General features: G+C 41.1%; 1 protein-coding gene across 3 annotated transcripts in view; it reads left to right on the top strand.

Annotated features, from left to right (window-relative positions):
* Positions 1 to 26,846, top strand: part of twin (CCR4-NOT transcription complex subunit 6-like twin) — a 55,023-nt gene extending 28,177 nt beyond the window's left edge. For 2 of the 3 annotated variants that reach the window (XM_065484407.1, XM_065484408.1), the window contains 7 exons: positions 20,980 to 21,048; positions 21,526 to 21,683; positions 21,748 to 21,902; positions 21,961 to 22,112; positions 22,568 to 22,976; positions 23,222 to 23,361; positions 23,717 to 26,846. In XM_065484407.1, coding sequence (XP_065340479.1) covers positions 20,980 to 21,048; positions 21,526 to 21,683; positions 21,748 to 21,902; positions 21,961 to 22,112; positions 22,568 to 22,976; positions 23,222 to 23,361; positions 23,717 to 23,799 — 1,166 coding nt within the window. In that variant the 3' untranslated portion in view covers positions 23,800 to 26,846. Of the gene's footprint in view, positions 1 to 3,846; positions 3,868 to 20,979; positions 21,049 to 21,525; positions 21,684 to 21,747; positions 21,903 to 21,960; positions 22,113 to 22,567; positions 22,977 to 23,221; positions 23,362 to 23,716 lie in introns of those variants that run through there. The other variant, XM_065484409.1, reaches the window with a different exon arrangement.
* The last annotated feature ends 83 nt before the right edge of the window (positions 26,847 to 26,929 follow it).

Raw genomic sequence — 26,929 nt, 5'->3', positions numbered from 1 at the left:
TGGTGGTCTGTTATTTTTTACTGTTCCGGCACAGTTTCTAATCAAGTGCTTGCCGTACTATGTTTTCCATGCGTCAGTTAGTGGCACCAGGCTCAAAGCAAATAATAGTTAAATGTTGGCACCTAGTTGCACTCGAAACAAGGGTGTGAAGTGATGTTAATATGTAACAATATGTCCGTGCAAAGTGCGAACTCAGCTCTTCGAGGCTATTTTTATGTAACCTAATTATCAAGAAATCTACTGTGAGGCGTTGCTATTCAATCTTAATACAATGAGTCAGTTTTCGTTTGCTTTAGTTAAGTAATGTAAAATTATTGTCATTTTCTCACATTCAAAACTCAGTTGCAGCTTCCAGTAACGCATTGGAATTTTCTCAGGAGATCAATATTAAATACACATTAAACTTTGCTCCTGTCATTGTGGGGTGTTAAAAATTTGAAGTGTCAGAGGAGTTTTTCAATTTCCACTCAATTTTATTCAAGCAACTCATCCTTAACCTTAAAAACCTGCAGAAACTTGTGTTGAAACAGAGAAATGCAACATTAGGAAAAAAATGATTCACTGGCGGTGTCGAATCATTTTCACCAGAAAAAAGTCATTTCCTGCTACCAAGCGGCACTTTTGCCTGACGCAGGGCAACGCGGTCCATAAAGTGTGATGATTGTTACGTTATTGACATGCCTGATTGACCAATCATATCTTCCACGATTGCGAATCGTGTTGCTCAATGCCCGTCTCGCTCAAATGCATCTTTTCACCTGGAGCATGGTTCTTTTGGGGCATGCCCCACACGCTTGCCGGCCAGCAGCCGGTGGTGCGAGGTGGTGCTCGCAATGGATGCGGAGGCGAAGCGGGTCACGGGGTCGGCCCAGCGCAGGAAGTGTGTCGCTTGCTGCTGGAGAAAGGGTCCGCTAAGACAAAACAAGGCATCTGGACCGGCAGGCAGATAAGAAAGAGCGGCGGGCGCTCGCTCGCTCAATTTACATGACCCTGATGTTTCACCACACTCAACTGATTAGCGAGCGAGTGAGCGAGCCGAGCTCCTCTCCTTTTTAACCTCCTTCCAGGCCAGCCAGCGCGCCTCCTTTTTCCCTTCGACTCTGATCGCTTCTGCACCTGGCTCTGTTTCGATTCATCGGCTCCGTCATTTGTCATTTATCGATAGGCAATTTTTCCGCACTTGCCCCATTATATGATTTACTACACTCCAGTTTTTTGCTGGTGCTGCCTGCTGCCTTTCTGAAACTGGGAGCGATTGTTGCTAATTAAACACACCCATAGAAAAACTCAGATATTTGCAAATTAAAATTTATACAAGTTGGAGTGCCAAGAACTACAATTTTCATTATTGGCACAGTCACAAACCAACGAAAAAATTACATAGTGATAGTCAGAGTAAGCCATTATTTACCTCATACCAAGTAATAAATTAAATTGTGCCGATTTTGTTTAAAAATGGCTCGGCTTGTCAATTTTTCTAATCTGGATTATTGCGATCTATGCAACGGTATGCAGCGGTATGCAGCCTATGAATTTTCCTTTTAAATGACATAAATCACAATTTTAGAAGGCTGTAACAGAGCTCTCACCTCTTGAAACGCATACAGCCGATTTATGCGTTAATTTTCTCTGCAATCCGAACAAATTTAAACTTAGCGTTGACCCAATTTTCGTAGAATGTGATAAGTGGAGCAAAAATTTGCATTTGATTGCTACATCATCTGTCTGAAGCATTTAAAGATTCCTCAAAATAGTTTTAATCAGTCGTTTGTAGTTTCAACTTGATCTTTATAATGGTTATTTTTTATTGCAAGAAAACCTAAATTGACCCAACAGTTGAGCCTAACCTCCGAATAGACTGAAACCACTAGCTGATTTTGCGTCACAGCTGTTGATGAGTGTTTTGGAAAAAAACTGTTTGAAGACTAACACGGCCTGCGGGCAGGTGGCCAAATTGCACGTTAAAAGCTCGGTAACGCCAAAAGGCCCATTAGACTAATCATTGTTATTAATTTAAACTCGCTGCACCTTAAAATTTTTCAAATTAAAGGTTCGTTTAAACAACAGGTAATGTGTGACGTCATGGACTCAAATAAATATAGCTTTTAATTCGCACCTCACGCCATAAGATTTGCGCAATTGTTGAACAAAGCAAAATCAGCCGTGTCTCTTTTTGAAAGAGTTGCACGCTTTGTTCTCTCGCGTTGAAGATACGAAAAATAAATATCAGCAGCATGCATCTGGCCCATTTAGAAAAGGCGATCTTCCCATCGGTCACGATTCATTTCTCACAGGCGATTTGCATACAAAAGCGCTCCAGATTCGCCACGACCGTCCCAGTTGCGAATGCAGGCGGAGAGACCCCGCCGCCGCCGCGATCGGTCTGTGTGTTATGACCGGGAGCGAGAGAGCTGAAAAAGAAGACCGCCGTTTAAAAAGATGTCAAGAAACAGTAGTTGTCATTGTTGTTCGTTATGTAACTCGAGTACACTTGTAAAAAGTCTCGTTTCTCGTCAGCTGATTGTTCCGAGTCAGTGAGACAAAAGTGCACGAGACGGCGGCACACATTCGCGTCTCGTTTGATTCACATACTAATAGTTTGAACGCTACTATCGCTTCCTCTAGGGCCGTCGTGAGAACGGATTATTTTCCGTGCCAGCTTGGAAACGTATCAAATTTCCTCGGCCGTCCGATGGACGGAAAATCTCTAGTTTTCGTAACCTACTTTTCGTCAGCCGAAGCACCCCAAGTTTCGCACCGGGTGTAATTCGAACCAGTGCGTCAGCTGCGATAGTGTTGTGTTTGCACACAATGCACGTGTGTTATCTTTTTTGAGTGTGTGCGACGCAATTAAATCACAAGCAGTAGATTCACTGCTCAGCTCCATTATCTCGCAAGGAAAAAGTGATAAAGTGCGCTGTGAATGTATGGTTTATTTAGTCACCGGGCCTATCTGGATTTGTGGAAAATGGAACAAGGAAAGGCTCTGATTGTGAGTCATTGTGTGTACTTATCCTCAAAAATATTTGATAACTTAGTCCTGCGATTGGGACACACTCTAATTGTTAGTTCATGTTCTTCTTGCTTCGCTCACGGAAGATAAAAACAAATTTTGACGGGCTTGAATGATTTTTATAGGGATTCATCAGGTTTTGCCTCTTTTATGATTGTCAGACATGTGCAGACATTCTTAGAACCACGTAAAAGCGGTCAATATAACTTAGTTCCATATTGTGCTGGTCGAAGGATATTTCACACTTTCAAATTTCTGGTCCTCGTGGAATATCTTGAGTCGGAATGTGAAAATTACACCTTATGTTTAGCAATCATCGCTATTTAATGAGAAAGAAAAACAGGCCACCGAAACAAATTTGGCACCGAGAGTAAGTTCGTTAATTACGACCGAGTCGCACTCTTTCCGTTTTAACTAGTCTAATGATTAGAAAGGACGTCTGTTGTTGGCAGGTGTCGAGTAATTTTTTTTTCTTTCTCACCGACTAAAATTCCCCGGCGAATAATGGGAAAAGTGTTGGACGCTGACGCGCGCGTCTTTTTGTTGTGCATCGCACGCACTATTTATTTCTGCTGCGCGCGCTCTCTTGAATCTTAGAATTTTAAAACTCTTTTATCGGACGAGAGCATCGCCAAATTGCTCATTTAATTGCACCACTTTTCCGACACATTATGATTGTCCGGATGCGACGATTTGATTTGAACGAAAACTGGTTCCGCTCTCGTTTTACGCATCGTGATTGTATTTTGATGGAAAGGATAAAATCGACTTGTAACTCATTTAATGCTTCTTTGTTCACAGGTAAGATCAGAGCTGTGCAGAAAACTCTTTCATTAGTTGGTTTCCGCCCGGAGGTAGGAAAATGCTAAATTTAGGTTTATAACATTAAGTGAGAAAGCAGATTGTTTCGAAATGATAGCTTTTTTCGAAAGAAAAAGGGTTTTGCAAAAAAAAATGATTTTAACAAGTCATTATTTTCGTAAAGAATTTTATCCAGCAAATGCATAGGCTAATTAAGCCCAAGTCTTTTCAACAGGTGATTTTAAAAATCCTGATCACAATTCTATCTTATGATTCTAAAACTGAAGTCATGACAGTGTTCAAGTGGGGTACGTGAAAACAATTTTTAAAAAGACTAATGTTCCGATTATGTTGAGAACCACGACAGTGACCTGCCTTAATTATTTCTTCAGTATCAGTCGATTGTTTTGAGCAGTCAACCCAAGGAAAACCTTTGTAATAAATAGATTGCAATCGATTTCCTCGTTAATATATAGAGCTTGAAACGTGCTTTCACGGATGATTAAATTCTTCACTCAATCAAAATTGAATCCGTTGACGATCACTTTACTAGAGAATTATTTAACCTGTAAGTTCGTGCCACTGATATCGACTCTTCTTAAAAAGAGTTCGCAATTTTTTCCAAGCAGTCGTTTATAAAAAGAACAACCAAATGCTCGGCTCATAAGTGTTGTTGTTGCTGCTACTGATTTCCTAGAATAATCAGTAACGCTGGATTTCGTGAAGAAAAGATTGAGAACGTCCATGAAAAATATATAATCTCTGTTTCGCAAGCCTCGATGGCATGATTGTGGCGCGACCAAAACAAAGGTGAATCATATGGACGCAGCCGGGGAAGTCGCTGGCGGCGGCGGTAGCGGGCCGATTTGGAAAGCAGGTATATTATGGGGTCACACGGTGCTTCCAGCCAGCCAGTCGCGAGGGCGACCAAGCAGGGAGAAGAGGAAACTGTGTCTGCTCGCACATAACGGGGCCTTTTATCACTTTCTCTCGCTCGCTTGCTCGCTCGCACGGCGGCCTATTTATTTATTTATTCGCTCGTCTGCCGCTGCCGCTTTTTCAGCCGGCGCAATTAAAATAATAATAATGAAAAAAGACGCGACAGTGGCGGTCTGTCGGTATCGCGTGCTCGGAGAAGAAAATAACGAGTTTCCTGCCCGTGCCCGCCAGACAAAATGACTTTTCTGCGCTCGTTTTTTTACGCCTCCGCCGCGCGTCAAAATCGCCGTTATTTCATCCACGATTCGGGGGGTTTGGTATCTTCACGCTTTTCAATCCAAGGCTTTCACTTCCTTTACTACATCCTGGATGAAAGGGAATCCTTGCATACATCCCAAATTAATGTGGGAAGTTCTAAGGAATTATATAACGAATTTATAAAAAAAATTTAAATACGCGCAGAATATATTCTGTTGACTCACTCATTTGGTTGACCTCTTTAACCACAATCTAATTTTGAAGGCCTGATGTAAAATATGGTGACTTGATTGCAACTAGTAATTCAAATTATTTGATGCCAAAGGAATATTATTGACTAAAATACAAATTTTCAGAAAAGTATTGGGATGAGTCTAAATATAATTTTTTGATGACCTATTTTCTTAAGTTAAAGAAAAGCAGCAAAATCTATCTATTACTCCTAAAATAATCCTTAAATTGTTATAAGTAGTCATCCGTCATTCCCAACGCTGTGCAGATAAAGTATTTCCCCTTTTCAAGTTAAATATTTACTCTGCCAATACCATTCTTATCGGCGGCAAAAACACAAACTTGTTTCTCTTTCCCGCTGCTGAGAAATATTAATCGGAGATCAGCTCTCGGCTGCTCGTAAACATTGGCTTTTATTGTGCTCCACGCAGAGCAGGAGCTCGCCTCCTCCGCTGAATGGCCGTGCCAGCACCTGTTGATTCACTCTACCCGAGTTGAGAGAGACAGTGGGATGTTCGCTTCCCGCCGAGGAGAGCCGCGCTGCCGGTTGCCTACCGCGCCCGGCGCTCTCCGCGATGCGAACACATTGCTTGAAGACGGCGTCCAAAGGGCCGCAACAAAATAAACACGTACCAATAATAATAATGAAAAGCAAGGTCCCGCAACGCACGCTCGGTCGCTCGTTGGCTCAAAGCGCGCCCCCGCACGCGCAGGTGAACGAGCAAGCGAGCGAATGATAACGTCATCGTCGGCGTTGCCGTCGGCCTGACTTGAAACAAAGAGCCAGAGTCATCGCCGTCTTATCTGATCACATAAATACTTGGAAAAAAATACATTATGTGTGTGTATGTACACTTCCCTGATCCGATTATTTTAATAAACCGCTCACAGTCGCTTCGAGGAACGTTATCACCTCGCTTGGCGGCGTTTTGGCTTCAAGTAGCAAGCCAGCGCTTTAGAAAGTGAGTTCAGAAAGGGTTAAGTCCGCGATGACATGCTTCTAAGGATTGCAGATAAACCTCTTCAAATTGATGCGGCGAGAGAATTTAAAAGCGATTCTTCGTCGTCAAATTGGTGAATGTCTCTCTGTGAAATTCCTCCATTGCAAAGTGCTTGCTGGCATCCATTCAACCATATACAGAGGAACATTTGCAAGGAAATAAATTTGGCCGAAACTCAAGAAATCTTGGAAATTCTGAATCATAAAATTTCCTCGTCTTGCAAGATGAAATCTTGACTGAATGGAATTGATTAAATCCCTGAAAAATGATTTTTTTATTTTGTTGGCCTAGAAAAGACAATTTTAAAATTATTTTACCGGAGCCATGAAGATATCAAAAATGAAAATAATTTTGACCGCTAGATCAAACGGTTTCATATTTGTCTTAATTTTTTACAGGTGGAAAAGAAAGGCAAACGGTTAAATTTAAAAAAAAAATAGTACAAAACTAACGTGTTGAAAAACTATAGGAGGATACACATTTTTTCAATTTTCTTTTTCTTTAAAGAAAGAAGTAAAAATGACAACAATCTGATAATTTCATAGATAAACCGACTTTTTCCTTTGTAGAACTGCATGTTTATTAAAAATATTAGTCCAACAAAAACGCAAACATAGAGAAAATTACTGTTGATGCTGGTATTTTTCCATTAATTTTTTTTAAAAGGGGACATGAAAGTGTCACTTCCTGAAAGGTAGTTAGCACTATCCGTTTTCCTTTTATAAATGCATACAAATTTGCGTACAGGTGCAAAAATGTTGTCTTCGACGCTTCCAACATCACAATGAGATTTGACAGGCATTAAAAGATTATTGTGGATTCGCTCACAAAAAAATACACGTCAACGAAAAAAACTCGTCTCCAAGATTTTGTGCCCTTGCTGGCGAAAAAAGTGCGTTGGGAACGAGTTCCTCCTAATGAATGCACGCACCCACGCGCGCAGGGCGCCTGGCGTTTAGCGTCGTTGCTGCGAGAGAACATACACACTCACATAAAGAAAGAAAGGGATCCGCTCGAGTGGATCGCGCCAAGGCTCCGCTTTATTTGCCCCAGCGAGATCGTATCACGGACAATGCGATTCACGATCAAAGGAGGCGAGTTAATGAGATTAATTTACAACAACCGACACTGGCTCGCGCGCCTGGCATTGATCGCGCCGGGAATGAAAACTTCCGCGCCATAAAAATAAATTACACTGCTGCACACCAGGGTAAAAACGAGTAAATAATCTGTTTTGAAAATTGCGTCGACAGACGCCATTTTTAATACAACACACAGTGTGAAATTCTGCGCGTTTGGCGAGGCATTTAGGGCGAATCCGCAGTTAATCAGAGTGGGTGAGCCGGTGGGTGAAAAATGCCGGTTGAACTTGTGGGCACGTGGTCAGCCCCACCTGTGCTCGGATGGGATGCACAGCGAAAGACGTCTATTTCCTTTTTTCTCCCCTGCGTAGGATGCGTTGGTGGAAAAACGGCCAAGGATTCGCACGTGCACGAGCGTATTTCGCATTGAGTTTATGTTAAATGAAAGCAATTAGTTGACTATGTCAATGCCCGCAAAGAAGCTGGGATTTATAAATTTCTAGAACGATGAAGAAAAATCCTAAGATTTATTTTAACGAAAATCAAATCTTCGAAACTCGTTTTTGTATAATTTAGAATTAAAATTGATGTGTTCAAAATTAATTGGCAGTTGAAACCAGAAATCAAACAGCTTTTTTTATAAATTTAAATATGCTTAATCCCAAGAAAATTCTTCCTCGCTTGAATCAAACTCTCTCATGGATTTTCAAAATGTAAACATCAACAAAGACCTGCGTCCTATCGCCCTTTCTCATTCGCCGGTGAGCAGGCATGACTTCATCCTGCGCGTCGGTCATGATTTTCGCACATTCCTCTCGCTCGCTTTCTTACGTCGTCATTGAACAATGCTCCACGGCGTCCCTCTCTCCCCCGCTGCACGAAAACGCAAAGTGCTGCGCAATAACAGAGAGTGATGCCCGTTTTCGGGAAGTTGTCCGTCGCACTCGTAAAGCAGCATTGGCGCCCACGGAAAAGTTTGTGCATTCAAGTGAGGCTATTTTTTCTCGTTTGTTTGTCAGCAGCAGCGCCGTTGGTCTCATTTTTCTAAACCGTGTGTGTGTGTGTGTGTGTGCTGTGCGCAGGCCAGCGAGCGATGATGATATGCAAATCAGCCCACTCGGGCCCATGACCCCAGACACGCCTCATCTCCTCGTTACATACAATAGCAACGCGGCCGCTCGCACATCGAGCAAAATGGAAATAATGGCTCCCTCTTTATTGCTCTCTTTATTGCCAATTTGCCGGGGGAAGTGCGAAAGGGCGTTTTTCACGCTCACTCCATTAATTCATGCGCGCCGCGTGTTTAAACATATTTTTACAGCTGTCGTTTTGTTATTGACGAGTGCTCTGAATACACTGCAAATGAAGCCGGCATCCACCCATCACGTTGCATCGCGCCAGTGCTTTATATGGGGATGCGAATAACTCACTTTGCGATCAATAAGTGTCTGACGATGCAGGAGGATTGTGTTGTTACCTCTCACTCCGTTGGTTTCTCTCGCGCTCGCTGTGCGCTGATTGCCGGTGAGCTAAAGCTAACTGATCGATTAAAGAAAGAAAATTGTCTGGAATTTGCACGACTTAATAAATTTGTTGTTACCCATGAGAACCTGCCCATCATTAATTTTAAATAAGAGCGTTTCTACGTGACTTCAATAGCAAAGAATTGTCCCGTGGTAGATGAAATTTCAGACGAAATGGTTTGTTGTTTGATTGAAAAAAGGCAATGCTAAGTGGCGAATAACTCTTGCAAAAATAAATTTCTCTGCAATTTACCCTTTTAATTATGACATGTCATGGCGAATTTTTTATCATCTTTTTTACATCCGTAAACCATCTTGAGCTTTTAGTTCGTTGTAAAGGATACGCTCATCGTTGATTTATTTTGTTAATTCCCATTCTTCATTATCTTTTTGTTTGACCTTTGAATAGGAAGGCGGCTCCAAGTTGTAAAATCTTGAATTTTTCCCTAACCAACATGTGGGTGCGCATTATTTATAAACACTGCCTTTGTTGTTCCCCACTGCAGAGATACTCCCTTCGAAATCCGTGTTCTTCTCTCATTCAAGAAGGAAAGATTTAGAGCAGTAAAACACAACCAAATATATGACGCTGCAATTTAAAAATATAAAATTAATCACGCGTCGTGCACACTCCCAATTGAACTCATACTTATTTTTGTGGCACGCTGCCTCGCTCGTCCGTTGTAATAAAGTAAGTTTACTGCCGCACAAAAACAAATAAACGTAAATGGAGATAAAAACAGAAATTAAAGCTGAGCCACTCATAAGACAGGTGCTTTAAAAGCATAGCACAACTCCTTAAAACTATGAACAATTCCTTCTAAGTTTTTTTTTATTATTTAAAAGGAGAATTACTATTGGACGAAATCCTCCCAGGAGAAAGCTTTTTGCTGTTGGCTGGAATCCCAAAATTTACAAATAAATTCATAATGGTGATTGCAGTAGTTAATCTTCAGTAGTCTTTTCTCGGCTGCCTGGTTGAATTTAATGCGCACAACATGACTTTCCACCGTTCATGAATGTAATTCTGTAACTATCTCCACGATGCAAAGCGCACACCGCAAATATATCGCGGGTTATGCACCATGTGTGCAGCAGCTTTCCACCGCAGCGCAGCGAGATGCATTCCTTTCTTAGTTATACACACATACTTTTTGGGTCGCTCGCCGCGAGAATGACAAACGAGCAGATGGGGTAACCTAAATAGAGACACGATCGAGCCTTGACAGCGCAAAACACGCTGCCGCGCGGTGCTGAGCAAGAATGACGCTGATCTAGCCCAGCCGCGTACGTACGCGCACTTACAAAAGGCATTAACGCAATTGTGCGCGCACCGGGTCACGATGTGGCGACTTTTGCTTTCGAACCGCACGCCACGTGACGCATCTCCGCGAATTCGTGCGCCCAGGGTGGCGGCCGTCGGCAGATAAATTTATGGTCCACGCCGCACGAATCCGCCGACTCGGCCCCGTGAGATCCGTCTGCCAGGAATTGGCGCGAAAACTGAGCAAATAGAAAGAAAAACGCAGGCCTAGAGAAGTGATGTCACCGATGACTGGGACACATTAAATCGAGCTCCGCGTTGGTGAATTTTTTATTTCTGTTTGAGCAGCACACGAGTGTTTGTTCATTGCCTCTGTTTGATTTGTGTGAAGTGCGTCTTTCAGGCCAATTCGGAAGTCGTTTGATTGTTGTTCCCCTTGAGTTGAAATACAGCCACATTCACAGAGCTTGATTAATTTTTTAACCTTGCTTCGGATGCTTTCAATTCATTTCAGTTGAAATCGTGCTGCTCAAAAATACAATTTATTGGTATCAGCCAGAGTTCCGCAACTTGAAGTATGACCTGCTTCAAAAATCATAAAAGGCGAACCCAGATTTTCAATCATTGAGCTCAACCATCTGGCTCTGGCTGATCATTCATCTTAATAACCATAAAAGATCTTTTACCCACATTCCGCAAAAATTGCTATCGGCAGATGTGGATGCTGATGAAAGGATGCGGATTGATTTACAATGGAGGAGGAATAGGATTGTGTCCAAGCATAAATCCAAGTCATGTGCAAACCTCAGCGATAAAGAACAAGGAAAAGTTGCTGCGGGTGAGTGACAAGGAGAAATATATTGAAATATTAGCGCAAATTAGACATTGGGAGCGTGACTGCAATCAAAAGAGGAAAGCGGTGTGCGGGCAAAGGCTAAGCCGAAAATCCCTCACGTTTGTTTTCGTATTTATTTCCCGTTTTCCTGAAGATCCGTCCGAAACGCAAGCCACTCCTTTTGTGAGCTGAATGAAAAGCGGCGCAGATTGCGATTCGGAAACCTCGCCCTGCCGTCACGTTCGTTTCGCGCTCTTTGTGTGCGATTCGCGGACTTGAACGAGAGAAAGATGGGTGATGTAATTATGGCGCGCCGAATTGGAGATAGCAACACAATGAAACGAGGAACCGAGCACGCGCCCAGAAAAATGCCAGAATAAAGAAAACAAAACGAGATGATGTGTAATGCCTCGCGATGAATCGCGTCTAATCCGGATTTCTTTCAATCAACGGGATATCTCGTGTCCATTGTCAGACGAGAGCGTTAAAAATACAATACGCATCAGCGCCGTTGAACAAGTCGTCAGTCGAGATTGTCTTACAATTCAATCACGTCCGCCCGCTGCGAAACAGGAAAAATCGAAATTATTCGTTTGAATCGCACTTATACCGATTCAACCGAGCACCTTAATATTATTTAAGAATTTACACCCATCAAACTTATACTGGAGGGAATGAATATAAAATTATTTTGGCGTTTAAGAAAATTTAAGATTTCACTTTTTAAAATAGATATCGATTTTATTTTAAATTAACTCATTTCATTTCCAAGGAGAATAAGAAATTATCAACTCTTTTTAGAGAAACTCCTTATTTAAATGGAAATGGTTCACCGCATGCAACGTCAGTTGCGCAGTCATCGATAGCGTTTTTTTAAATAAAATTGCACGTTCATCGCGATGTTCAGCTCCGCGTTTGATGTTTCTAGATCGATACATATACATTTACAAGAAAAAAACGACTACTCCTACATGCTCTCAGTTGTATTTTTCCGCCGAGCATTCAGAACATGAACGGAGAGCTGCAAATTTGCTCCTCTCTTTTTCTCGGCTATAAATAATTCCGAGAGAGAACAGAGTCGGTAATCTTCAATTATAGGCCGCGTCGATTGAAAAGTGCAGGCCGTGAATGGAATTCCGAGGACCGACAGCGAAAAGGCGTGTGTGCATGTGCAAATCGGAGAACACATCTGTGCGGCGATCGCCCCCCGACCTTGCGACAAATTCAATGTATGCCGGATCATGTGCATCAGCGTCGTTTTTCCGCCAATTTGTGATAATTCCATTGTGAGCGAGCGAGCAGAATGAATATTATTGGCCGGCAATAAATCTGTGCGAGTGCAAGACAAGAGTATGCAATTATCGAGAAGACACACCTGCTGTTCATAAATCCAAGTGCGCTGGATCATTAGCGCGAGAGCGAAATCGCAGATAACGATCGGCTCGCTCGCTCGCTCTCTCAGCAGTTAAATTTTATTGTGCTCGCGCGGTGCACCCTCGTCGAGCGCCGAACACGACCGGCACAATTTCCTCGGCTCTGATTAATTAACGCGCCCGATTGTTATTATGCAACGCCTCCGCTCACAGACGCAGTTCAAATTATTCTAATTTATGCAGCGTGCAACATGCAAAGCTTTCCGCTTTTCTTTTTTCGGCTTATTCAAATTATGCTCGACCCCTGCAATCAGGGAATTTTGTCTTGAATTAGAGTAATTACTTATAGTCCGGATGTGTAATTATTTTTAGCCACAAGGACTTCGTTCAATGCTTTTTGTCTCGCTAGAATTAATTTATGAAAATTTTGGCCGCTCAATTCAATGGGTAGTTTCGCTCAGTTTTAAATAAAATATTATGGCGATATCATGAAACTCGACTACTGCTGCAGCTGCACTAATATAAAAAATGATTTCCAAGTTTTATGTCCGCATGACACCAATATTTTCCCGTATGACAACAATTATTTGCGCTAGATAATGTTCCTTCACGCCTCTTGCTATAAATATAACGGCACCAGTGAGCAAAGTGAATAAAGTTGAAGCGAGCGTGCACAGCATTTTTGTTATTTATCAAACGATTCATCAGGAATAATGTTCTTTTAATGGTGATCAATTTTCAATTTCATTTGCAGAGTCTTGGCTTTTATTGAATTCGTTGCGTTTGCAGCAATTATAAAAAATGGCCTCTTTGAGCGCGCTCATCAACGGCAATGGCAGCTGAGGTCAGCAAAGTGCGTTGTACGAGCGCATTATGTAATTACGCAGATGCACTTGTTGCCATTGCCACCTTTGGCTCGTTTCGCTTTTACTCACTCACTCACTCCTTCCCATCCTCGGCTCGGCTTCTTTTCTGCCATTTTACGTTTATGCATGTTCGAACGCAGGCAGTGTGCGAGCGTTAATAATAGCCGCCGTCGCTGCCAAGTGCGAGCGAAAAGAGCCGCCGAGTGTGATATCACTCGGGCAATTCTCGACGATGATGATCACTCTGACAAAAGGAGAGGCGCGAGTGAAAAATTAAAATTGACGCCCCAGGCCTCCGAGACGAGCTGATGGATTCGCTGCGAATACCACCGACTTGCATTCTTTCGCTCTCAGATACTTTGCATTTTTGATGGATTGAAATCAATTTTCTTTTGCCAGCCAAGTCTAGTTGACCTTTGTGCTACGGGAAAATTAGCATAAAACCCATCTCAGACCTAAACCGCAAAAGAAAATGCGAGAGTTTTAAAAGTGAAATATGCTTCATCAATTTTTCATAACAAAATTGAATTTCGAGGTTAGCGTTCAACAGAAATTTAAAAGCCTTAATTGAAAATTTATGCCGTGGTGATTTATTTTCTAAAAGTTGGTGGAGAGATTTTCATGCTTTGTAAAAATCTAATCGCTCATAAAATGAAGCACTGCCCTGTTCAGAAAGACAAATAGAATCACATAGCGTCTAAAACGGCTGGGAATCCTTCTTTCCATTGCAAGTAGTTTGCAACCGAATGAAACAATAAAATGTGCAACAACTAACTCTTCTTTGCCTCTATTTATAACAACCGATGTAAATGGTAAGGCAGATAAGAAATCCAATTTAAAACGTCTGTCCGCACACGAGTATTAACGTAAAGGGAGAGTGTAGTTGCAATTTCAGCACGTTTGTAATAATACTGCAACATTTCCGTGGAAACGAGACAAACGACGACCGTTTCTCGGGTTTAATGAGATAGGATCGTCGTGTCGCACGCACATGGAAAGGTGCATAAAATCCATTTTACCCGTGCATGCGGCTCGGGCAGAAAACTCACTCACTCAGTGTCCCAATTCGTTGGCAATTAAAAGTGGATTTATTGCGACGTGCGATCGCGATAAACGCGACGCTTTTATGACGCGCGTGCGGCCATTCATCTGCCCAGCCACTCATTTGCATGCTGCGACGCAATCAAAAGCAGCTCTCAGCTAATCAGCAGCTCGTTACCATTGCTCGTGGCATCGGGAATAAAAGGGTAAAGCCCACGCCGCACTCGCAAAACACACACACACGCTGCCAACAAGTGGGCTATTGATGAGCCGGACAGACTGATGCTGATTGTTTTTATCTCGCCAGAGACTCCAATTCTGCGTCGAGTGGTCAGTGACACTGCTGCTTGTTTGTTGGCACAGCCTTCATTTTTGGATCGACGCTGCTTTGATTGCAGTTTTTGTATGTGTTGTTTACATAATGTGCTGGATTGATGCTATAAAGCTGTTGGCGAATTCCAATTGAGTTCACTGAAGGTTGAAAAACAGTTTTTGTTCGAAAACAAAACATGCTGTAGGGTATAAGTCAATGTTAACTGCTCTTGGAAATAAAACAAAAGAAATCGCTGACGGCACCCCTTACTCTCGCTTCAAATAAGCCTCTCGGTTATCAAGAAATACCAGTTGAAAATTATTTTCAGGACAACAACGAACTGACTTGTGCATTTTCAGCCCAAGCAAGGTTTTTTTGTGAAATCTGGTACCTTTGCAATGTTCATTGACGAAAACAAGACTAAGCGATGGTTAAATTGCAAAATTTGAACATTTTCTGGAACATTTCCATGGCTGATTTCAATTTTTCTTGTAGAGATTTGAGCTGAATAAAACTCTTCAGCTAGCAGAAAATGATTGCCACTTAAAATCAATCAAACTTAAAAGCCAATATTCTCGGTGCTTGACCCAATCTTAAGAGATAAATCTACATTAATTGTAAGGAAAAAATTATTTTTCCGAAACTCTTCTGCGTCGAGTTACTAACAATAAACCATTAACCACCTTGACTGGTGTTGCGCTTTTAAAATAGATGATTGCTGACGCGTAAACAGCAACAAAGCATAATTACGTTTTCGCACGGTTTGCCTTTATTTTCAAGGATATTGTTAAGTCCTCCTGTTTAGATCTGTTTATCGTACAGTTTATTGGCCAGAACAGCAAAAAATAATTTTAAGTTGATAAGGACATCTTTTGTTCTAATTGCAAGTCAATGAAAACCTTGCCGCTAAGTGTTTGATACAAAACCTTGCATTTTTAAACATATTATTGCTTTTAAAGACCTCCTATTAAGGTAAAATATTTCGCTATTTTGTAATTAAATAAATTGTTGGGATGGATTGTTGAGTAAAAGCTACTTGTTTTCGAGTTGATTAGTTGGCAATTAACGACAATTTAAGTCCAAAAAAGGTTTTAAAACTTCGAAGAGTTCAGACAGAAATTCACCATAAGTAGACTTTGAACTAATTGATAATCGATCCGCTTAAGAAATTCAATTTTAACATTAAAACAAATGCACAGATCTTAAATTTATTTGACTGAAGAAAATCAAGTTTAATATATAAATAGAGTTTAAGCCGAAATTGAGAGCAATTACTCTCATAAGTACGAATCATATTCGCATTTGGCAGCTGATGGAGAGGTCTTGTGCCAAAAACGCGTGGCAGATGCACCGGGCGGCCGCCTCTGCGCGATGAGCACGGAGCCGGAATGCAAGGTGCAAACAGAAGGAGCAAACGCTTGCGCACAGCTGGCCTTGGCGCTCACCTTTGCAGCCACGGCCAAGGGCAACGCGGCCGGCGCTGGACATCCTTATGTAACGTGTGCGGGTTCGCCGAAAAGCGCGGAAAGATCCGGCCGAAAACTTGTCAACCTGCCTCGTTAGCATATAATTAGCAGAAGATGGTCTCTTTCCACCGCGGCCGCGGGCAGGAATCGTCGGTGCAAATATGTCGCGCTTGCGAAACAACGGCGGAGGATGATGATGATGATGGTGGTTTGAGTAGGATCGCGGAGCACTTTAACCTTGCGAACAGTATAAAAGGGAGACGCTCTGACAGGTGTGTTTGACTTATTTTTTGCTCGCTTGCTTTGCTCGCCGCTGCTATCGGCGTGAGTGGCGAGAACGCCTTTTTCGCCTTTTTGCGTCACGCCGACTCCATTCATTTCGCCCCGCGCACCGTACAATATGGAGGGTTTGATTGAAAAATGCAAATTGCACTCGTGGGTTCGCGGCAAATTGAATAAGGCAGCGAATTATCTTTATTTTCATCGTCTTCCGTCATAACTTCGTATAATGCAACTCGAGGAGTTGAGGGCATCCAAGATCAAAATTTAATGTAGCCAAGCGTCGGGGACCTTGGTGCATTTTAGTGCCGGCAAACTGTTTTAGAATGCCAACAATGTTCCCGATTGTATTGCTCGCTGAAGATAATGATTGCTTGCATTGTGAATCGTAAAAATAAACAAGCTGGCGATACCCAGAAATGAACTCTATACAAAAACTCAAAATCATTCAGTTGAAAAAACAAAAAACACGCCAGTTTAAATATCCACCGATTTTTAGCTCCAGACGTTCATAAATTTGCTTAAATGTTAAAATTATTTAAAAATGAAAAAATGTAACTTAAAGAAATTGTTTGCATACTGACCCTGAGAAAATAAAGATGTGACTGGTGCCGAATAAAACATTTAGAGTGTTGGGTAAATTTAAATGTGATAATGGCACCATAAATTCAAGTTCAAAGTGTACTTTTAATTTGTGTTAGCTGAGCAACAGCCTCATTCGTCCCACATCCATAACAAGTGACAAAAGGTTAAATTCATTTTTAAAGATTAAGTGGTTAGTTGCAAAATTATAAACTGTCCCTTTTATCTTCTCTCTAATTCTCTCTAAATGAACTTGAAGCTCATTTATTCGAGAAATGTTCTAGCTGTCCCTAAATGTGGCCTTTGCCGACTGAAAATGTTTTAGTTCGCCTTCATTACAGAAAGGATTTGCCTTGCCTTAAAGAGATTGCAAGTAATTTCTTAATAATTAATGACGTTACCAATTGCTGTTAATGTTTAACTCAAACACAAAATCACTTTCCCACGTTGCGGGCGAGGAAAAGCCGGCGCACAGGTGCGGCGTGCTGCTTGTTTTGCCTCCGCTCGTCCGCAGCATGTATGCGTGTAGCTGGGAACAAAATGCAAAACAAATTCGCCCATTGAGGTTTTCTGCTCTCGCCATTGAGTTCCGAGAAGCAGCAACCGGCAGCGTCGGCCGGGAGGATTTTCTCCACAGCGGCCCGGCGTTGTTTATCTGAACACGAGAGTAGTTGTGTCGAAGGAGCTGCTAATAAAGATTACCCGGTGATTAACAGCCTTTTCAAAAGTGCGCAATCGTCTTATACGCGGCGGCGGTAGACTGACGAGTAAAGAAAATGCATTCGTTGCGAAACGCCGCGTTCACTCCAAACTCACTTCGCTAATTCTTTGGGGTTAAGTGTAAAATCCATTTTCTCCGCTTCTCTGATGGAGAAAATTAATTTCTTCTCACGCGCTGATTGGATGGAACGTTTCTTTGCGCTCCAATGAAATTTCTTTGCAACTTTTTGAATATATTTTATGATCTTTGAAAATATGTTTTAACATATTGATCAATTATTTTGTGCACATTTTTCCTCAATTAAATTCAATGGCATTTTAGTCATGCTGCTTGCTCACTTTTTTGCTTATCAAATTGTTATTTAAGCACATTTGTGCACGCAAAGGTCTTCCGTGGTTTTAACAAGAAAACGCATCTCTAAAATGAAGGACAATTAATGTCAAGCAGACAATACTTTTCTTGCTTAACTGGAAGACTGAACGCACTTAACGACTTTTCCTTATTACTATATATCACACCCATTACTCTTTATAATTATAACTCTGATGGTTTACGAGACTCGTAGGAGTAAAAATACTTGTTGAAACATCAAAGCCTTAAATGACTTATTTTTTATTGCCTTTCCAACACAAAATTTAGTCAGGTGATTTTTTTCTTCAAAGGAAAGAACTGGGTATCCCCCAGCTTTAAATTGAACATTGCCCCCTCCGAAAGTCAAAGTTCGAGCAGACGAAAAAACCCACTGAATCGAAGAGGATTTATGCAAATCGGCATTTGTTGCGAAAGCGACTATTAATCTTTCCGTCTGCCTGCTGCAGATGGAGAACAAAGCGTCTGGCGAGCGAGCATTATTCGCCGAGCGCGAGACGCTAATTACAAACGAGCGCATGCACTTGCACAAAACGCGCGTTACGTCAGCATCTAGCAGCAGCAGTAGTGAAAGTACATATATTTACACTTGGGGTCAAAGAGGGCTCGGTGACCCCGGTTGCCGCTCTTCTGCAGTGTGGATTGTGCAAAAGGCACCTTTCGCGCACTGCCCGCACTGCACGCGGTCGATTTGGGCGGAAAAGCGGCGAGCGGCGGTCACGAAGCATCCATTACAACTCTCTCGCTTATTTATTTGTTTCGGCCGCATTGTCTGCGCGCATAACTCGCTCGCACAGCCCCCACCAGGCCGACTGAAGATAATCGCTCCTCGGACATATATGAGTGTGTGTTGCTCTCAAGGTCTGCCTGCATTTCGAATTCGGACGCGGAGCTGTCACAAGTCGGACAGGCGCTGTCGGCAACTTGATTTGATGCAGGAAACAAAATTCTTTGTTTGAAAATAAGATAATTAAACCATCGCTCCGAAGACGTGATCTCTCAATTAACTCTTCATTTTGAAAGTTTTTTGCGCGTCCCGTTTTATATATATATTTTTTTTTAAATGAATATCCTGAAAAATAATATAATTCGATTTAAAATAAAATATTCAACTAGTTGGTTTTAAAGAACTGAGTTTAAAGCATTGTATGAGGATAACTTAACGCCATAACCAAAAAAAATATCGTTTGGAAACAATCATTCAAACCCAATTTTTGTAGATATTATGCGTCAAGATTAACTCAAGAAATATTGCAGTTTATTTTTGTTCAGGCTTCTTGTAATTCTTCGCGTATTAAATTCACCGAAACCCTTGATTTCATTTTCCTTATGCAAGTTTCCGAGCCATTGATCACGCAACAAACTCCCCGATCATAAAAATTTCTACTATCCAGAAAAACCGGACTTTCTTGCTGGCTTTTTCCTGGTTAAAATCAGCAATAGAAAGAAACTGGACGGGCGGAATTTGCAAACCAGGTTTTATGTTCTTCTCCCACAGATTTTGCTGATAAAATAACTAGTTGTTGCATGGTCACTCTAATAATCTAAACGCTGTGGCATAATAAAGAAAACCAGACTTATGTATTCCTCAGCTAGAGATTGGTCTGGTTTGAGTTAATATATATATATATACCACCAAAATAATTATTTTGGGAAGGTTTGGGGCATCTTTCTGTTGGGGGCTATTGCTAACAATTTGATCATTCATATCTAAAATACAGCAATGAATTAAATATATATAAAATTGAGAACATTCTTTAAGTGATGTTGGTTAAACCTTTTACAGCACCGTTATTATTATTTTTGACATTTTCTTCAAATTGAGCTTGGTTTTTTATTGCTCAAGTAATTGCAAGAAAGTAAATCGGCAATATTTTTTATGAAAATTTGCCAATACATCCAAGTGATCCAAGCCAAAATATCAATCGAAAGGTTTATGATGACAAAACATTTTACTCATTGCTTTTAAACACAATTCGATTTGTCGACCTTAAACAGGGAAATGAAAAACGAATTCAAACGTAAATGTATTTTTGCCAATCGCATGTTGACCGTATATCAGTAAATCACTTCATCTGAAATCGTAAAGGATAATTTACAGCGGGAGGTGATTTTCATTTTGAGCGCGGGAACAATAAAGGATCGAGAGAGGGAAAAAATCTGATTGAGAGAGCAGCGAGCGAACCACTTAAGTGCAATCGGCGGCGGCCGTAAAATATTACGTACGGTGCAGCAGCATCTAATCCGATTGCGCAGTCTTGCTGCGAGTGAAAAATGCACCTGCGAGAGAAGAAGTGTTGCCTCGTGTATAATTCATCTCTGCGCGCGGCCGGACAAACTCGTCTGCCCACCTGAGCGAGCGCGCAGAATTTATTGTTGTCTGTTGCACAAAAGTCGATAAAAAGCGGCTCAAATCCCATTATTTCCATGCCTTTCTTCTTTGTGCTGCGCGCTGCTCTCAATATAAGTGGCATAAATTTGAATTCGATCGGAAAATGCGTTGCGTCGCACCTTGCACTGCACTCGCCGGTCGGCCGACCGACCGGCCGCCTCGTCCATTTCCATTTTCTCGCCAAGTCTCATTCCCGTGCCGTAACAATAATATCATTTCTGTCTCTCGAGCTAAGTGCATACATAATGACCGCATCCCAACGGGAGTGAGCGAGCGAGCTGGAAGGTGTCAATGCGTGAAAAAAGGAGTTTCTGGATTTGTCACGCCAAGTGCGATTAAATGATCGATTTTATTGGAAGCGGAAAAATATTAAATTCAGGACGACGTTATTAGTAAAGACTTTCCGTGATGAAAAATTGCTTTCCATCGAAGAAATTGGTCTTTTGTTCCAAAACCAATGGATCTAAAAATTTGAGGGTAATTTTTCAAAGTGAACAGTATTAATGCCACATTAAAGCTTTAAAAATTCTAAAAAAATCAGACGTGACTTCTACCTAAGGTTTTTTTAGATCGTTACAAAATGCTATTTTATAAATGATTGTTAATGAAAGTTCCTTTCTTTTGTTGCAGTTGTTGCATCGCAGCCCCCACAACGACAGTGGTTATTTTTAAGCAAGCCGGACCAGACCAGACCTGCCTGTGAGTAAATATTTCAAGACCTTTCACCTGAATTGCCAGAATTACTTATTTCCGGAGTAAATTATATTTTTTAGTAAATTATCCCATTAAATTGCCTTAATTTTGGCAATACAAACATTTTTTCAAAATTATTAATGTTTAGAGACTATTTAAGAGGGCTATTTTTACACAGAATTTAACGGGACAGCTTTATTGCCAAAAAATTAAGCGTACGTCGTTTAAATATCACATTTTTATGCGTTTGAAAGAGCAAAATACTGTCTAGACGTTCAAGAAAGTTACACTCTAAAGCTTTTTACAGCATTTTACATTTCGAGATGCCAGTAAAAAGGATGTTCATAACAGTGAACAATATGAAATGTTCCACACGCAAATAAATGGAACAATGCACAGCACAAACATTCATTACATACAAGCAGTATTTGCATTTTAAAGCTGTTTTCGTATTTCACGTTTCATTTGTTGCGTGTTTTTCAGGCATTTTCACGGTGATGTGTTACAACGTGCTGTGCGACAAGTACGCCACCAGGCAGATGTACGGCTACTGCCCGAGCTGGGCGCTAAACTGGGAGTACCGCAAGAAGGGCATCATCCAGGAAATCAGGTCCTGCGCCGCGGACATAATCAGTCTTCAGGTAAGTCCTCGGCTCTGTTTGAAAAAAAAATAGCTCAAAATTTATATTTTTCTTCTCGCTGCAGGAGGTTGAAACGGATCAATTCTACAACTTCTTCCGTCCAGAGCTGAAAGCTGACGGCTACTACGGCATATTTTCGCCAAAGTCGCGCGCCAAGACGATGTCGGAGAGTGAGCGCAAGTACGTCGACGGTTGCGCCATTTTCTTCCGCACTTCCAAGTGAGTGTTGCCTTCAGTTCCGAACGGCCGATTTTTTATTAAAATATTTTCGTCTCAGGTTCCAGCTAATGGCTGAGCACCTGGTAGAGTTCAATCAGCTGGCCATGGCAAACTCGGAGGGTTCAGACGACATGCTCAACAGGGTCATGCCCAAGGACAACATCGGCCTCGCCGCACTACTCAAGACTAAGGAGGCTGCCTGGGAAGGCGGTGAGACACATTCTGCGCTTATGCAAAACTGACCTTTTCCTCTAAACAGCTGGAACACAGCTCTTTTTATCTCGCTTTGTGAAACCAAACACTCGCGTAATCTTCCTTGTGTAATACCTTTGTTACGCTCAAGTCGCGCTGAGAATAGAGCTGCAGCTGTTACGAAATTCTGGAAGAGGATATGACTGTTGTAAAGAAATATCAGTTTTTATTTTTTACAAGAAAATTGATCTCTATATTTTGAATTTTTCTTCTCGGCTCTTTATTTGCAACTGCTAGCTACACATTAATCATACTTTAATTTATTTAAAAAGTTAGTTTCTCTAGAAACTAAAAACAATTAACATTCTTTCTTTGCTTTCATAAATACATACAATTCATATTCCTTTTTTGGAAAATTCTTCAGAATTAATTTTTGCATTTTAATGAAAATTTTCTTTCATAATTTTTCGCAGGCGTGCTTCCTGATCAGGCACAGATGAATCAGCTACTGCTTGTGTGCACAGCGCACATCCACTGGGACCCCGAGTTCTGCGACGTGAAACTGATCCAGACGATGATGCTGTCGCACGAGCTGCGCACCATCCTGGACACGGCGTGCAACAACTTCCGGCCCGGCCACAAGCCCGACCCCAACAGCATTCAGCTGATCCTGTGCGGCGACTTCAACTCGCTGCCCGATTCGGGTGTCGTCGAGTACCTCACAACGGGCCGCGTGCCGAATGACCACCCCGACTTTAAAGACCTTAAGTATAAGTCATGTCTTCAGCGCATCTCATCGCGGGAAAAGTCCAACGAGTACACACATTCCTTCCAGCTGGCCACCGCCTACTCGGAGGATATCATGCCCTACACCAACTACACGTGAGTTTCGTTTTCCAATATTATCTTTTATTTGTGGGTTCACTTTTTGCCGCCGAACCTTTAAACAGATTTTTTCTACGACTTTATAATATCTTGTTTAGGTCTTATTCCTAAAAACTAATTATGTAGTTCAATATGAAAATTGCTTGTGGTCTTTTTTCTATTTTATTAAAATTTTGTCAGAAAAGCAAAAAACCGTCTGAAATATCAAAAGAAAATAATCAAAATCTTCCTTGATGTTGCAGATTTGACTTCAAGGGCATCATCGACTATATTTTCTACCAGAAAAACACAATGACACCACTCGGTTTGCTGGGTCCAGTTTCCCCGGAGTGGATAAGAGAGAACAAGATTGCCGGTTGCCCCCACCCTCACGTACCATCAGGTATTTATTCCTTCATTGCTGTTCACCTCTTTGGTTTTCCAACACACACAAAATTAGTTAATTTCAGAGCCAAGTTTGCTGATGAGAACGCAATCTTAATACAAATTTGCGTTTAATCTGTCTCCTCTTCATTAAATTTTGAATTATATTTCATTTCAAATGGCTCTAAAATTTTGAATAAACTTATCATTCCATCTAGAGATTTTATCGTAAAAATTATGATAAAGGCCTAGTCTTTATTACATAAATCATTTTGCGTGTAATATTGAAATTTTAACATACACCAAGTTATTAAATTATTTATTTTTATTATAGTTTTATATGTTAGTATTTTGACCGAATTTTGTGCTTGCAGATCACTTCCCACTGCTGTGCGAGCTGGAGATGCGGCCGTCAGTCAACTCCGGGGCGCAGAACGGAATCATCTCGCGCAGGTAGCAGTCAGGTTGCATGCAGCTGTAATGCAGGTTGGCCTCAACCCGAGCAGTCGTCACCAAAGAGGCCTAACCGTGCTCTCTGATTGCCTTCAGAAAATGACAAAACGAGAGGAAGAACGAAAGAGAGAAAGAAAGAAAAAAAAATGAAAACTCAGACAAAGCAAACAAACAAACAAACAGAAAACACACACTCGCCACTTCCTGCTGTGCTGGCCTTCATACATATTTTATAATGTCACATATATAGAGAGTATATTCAGCTACACCCCTGTGATACCTTCCCGCCACCACCGCCCCCTGAACCATCCCCTTGGCCTGGGAAAGGGTTCCCTGGCGAATTCTCTGAATTTTTCGGCACAAACTTGTTCCCAGTTTTAATTTACAACAAAAAAAAAAAGAAAAGAAAGAATCCGATCCCACCCCTTGTCGGGGGCAAGCGTCTGCATCGAGGCGAGCCGTCGTGCTGCATGAAATTAATGAGACTGACTTTTGTCAATGCAGCATTTATATTTAATAAAGAAAGCATCCAACCAATAATAAAGTAACTATCGTGACTTGGCAGCACCGCGGCTCCTCCGATGACACAACCTTTTGCTTTCGCCCATTCTCTCACCAGTTTTCGGAGACTGCCATTACGAGGACCCTTTCTCCTTCCCATTTGCCCCCTTCCCTCCTACGCCGCCTGAATCTTCTGTGTCCTTTTTACGTTTTGTTGTAATATCGTGAACCATGACAGCAATTTCTGGACTGTAGATCGTGTGACTTGTTTATATGTTTTGTATCAAAAAAGATGAAAATTTGTCGGAAAAAAATAATAAACAAAACGCCACTTCTGAAGGACCTATTCGCTCTTAAATTTGGATTTTCGTTAAGCTTGGTTTTCATCCGTGATTTTGAAAGGCTTTAATTAAGAGTAACGATTTATGTGTTACTTAAAAATTGATTAAAATATGCTACGCCTAATTTTTGTAATTTTTGATAGTTAATTTCTTCCGTGAGAAGATTCTTAGCTTAATTTGTTTCCTTAATTATTGTACAGCCAGCTTGTTTCTTGCACTCCCGATTAACGCCATTCTAAAACAAGCGCTAATGGAAACCAAGCCGACTGAAAATTCGAATTTTTGGTCGTCTGGTCCTTTCATAACCAGGTCGCGGTCCGTGTTGACCTCGCCTGGACTTTTTGTGCAATCTTGATGGTCCCGGGGAAGAGCTTACTTTTCTCTAATTTCTTTCGAGTAAACCGGTGTCTCGCAAAAGACAAAATTAACAAGGTGGAGACGCAGAGTGAAACAGAAAAAGCTGAAAACTAGTGTTTAATTACGGTGTTATGGAAACAGAGATCTTGAAAGCAGATTTTTGGCGAATCTGGCAGATTTTACCGTATGAATTATGTTGAGCAAAAGTGAGAGAGCGTGAGCGATTTGTTTGAGGTCGTAAAAATGTCCGTTTTTTCTTTTTTGTAATTCTGTTGTGTGTGTACGTAACACGGAAAAACATGAATGTCTTTTATTATCCTGAAGACCGAATTCAATTCATTTGTGATTCCTTAATTTTGTCATCATTTAAAGATATCATAGTATTTTGATTTTAATATAAAGCGTCAAAAACGTTCAAAAAAAATGAATAAATGCGTTTTTATTGAAAAACTAATCTCAATTGGCTTTGAACTTTTATTTTTATTAGTTAGTGACTCTGATTTTATACTTAAATTTCTTTTGAAACATGCCAAATTCACATCGAATCGCCCATAGTTTTTTAGTCTGCTTTTGGTTAATAATTTTTATCGTCATAATGTAGACTGAGTTGGCATTTTTTTAAATCCACAAAAATCTGCTGAGCTGCGGTGTAGGCTGTCTTATTGATGTTTGCTGAAAACTGGAAAAATAGTGTCGTTTCCTCACAGACGTAACGCTACGGAACAATTGATATATACATATGTGAATCGATATTCTCTATCCTGGGTTGTGTGTCCAACACATTGGCATGTCCGCACAAATGTTGAAAGAAAATCCACGCTCGTTGAATTCGCCTCATAGTTTATTTTTTGATCTCCATTGGACAAAAGCTAAGAGTGCGCGAAGCAGCCCCGACAGACCAGACTATACTCGAGAGAAAGAAAGATTTTCCAAAGGTCGCTTGTCCTTTCCGCGCTGACCTTTCAGCAAATGCCACGCGGCTCCTGAAATAGACGCCAGACCGGACAATGCCGACACATTCCTTTGAAATTGGTCCAACGGGCAGACTTAACGATTGGGTCTCAAAATACACACTTCAAAGAATATATGACCGACAAAATGAGACTTTTCACGAGATTCATGGAAAAATCTGAAACCTAAAAGAATCGGGTCAGAATTTTGAGTTGTCGAGTTTGGAGCCAGAAAAAATGTCCGAACTCGACAATGCAGAGATTCGGTTTGGTTTCTCGTGATTCTTTATTTTAAAATTCAGGTATTTCTTCCTCTCTTGAGAAAATTTATTTTCCGACAGTCATGTCCTTGGAATTCTCATTTCCTACATACTTGATATAAATAACTGTACGCATATAGACGGTAGCAATTCTTTTTTTCGGAGGTTTGGTTATTTTCCTGGTGCCAGCATTTTCAGCAGGAATAAAATGTTACTTGTAACGGACAGATTATGAAATGACAATGTACAAATCACATTCGTAAACATAAGATTCTATATATATTATAGAAAAACGGCAGAAAACTTCACTTTTTTCATTCGACGCGTCCGTGCGCGCGAAAGCAACTGCGGAAGAAAACGTTCGATTCACTTTCAACCGACGAGAAAATATTTTTAACTCTATGAATATACTTGCAGGAACTTAAGCCAGCACTTTTCGATGCCATGAGTTTCCACGGCACACTCATTGTCAAATTCATGAACGCCCAACCGAACCTGTCTCTTGTAACCCCTTGTTTCTCTGTTGGAAATCACTATTTAGTCTTTTTCAAACTCAACATTGTCTCACACTTATGTGAATAAAAATATGAAAAATGGACTATTCTCAGCTCTGAGAACAAAATAAAAAATGAAAACATAAAACCGACTGCATTTTTACTGACAAAAATCATCAAAATAAAAAATTGAAATCTAGATTTTGCTGTGCTTTCCGTAAATTTACAAGG

The sequence above is a fragment of the Cloeon dipterum genome, chromosome 3 (assembly GCF_949628265.1).
Source record: "Cloeon dipterum chromosome 3, ieCloDipt1.1, whole genome shotgun sequence".
Classification (NCBI taxonomy): domain Eukaryota; kingdom Metazoa; phylum Arthropoda; class Insecta; order Ephemeroptera; family Baetidae; genus Cloeon; species Cloeon dipterum.
The sequence above is the reverse complement of the archived record's forward strand: the minus strand, read 5'-3'. Positions and strand labels throughout refer to the sequence as shown.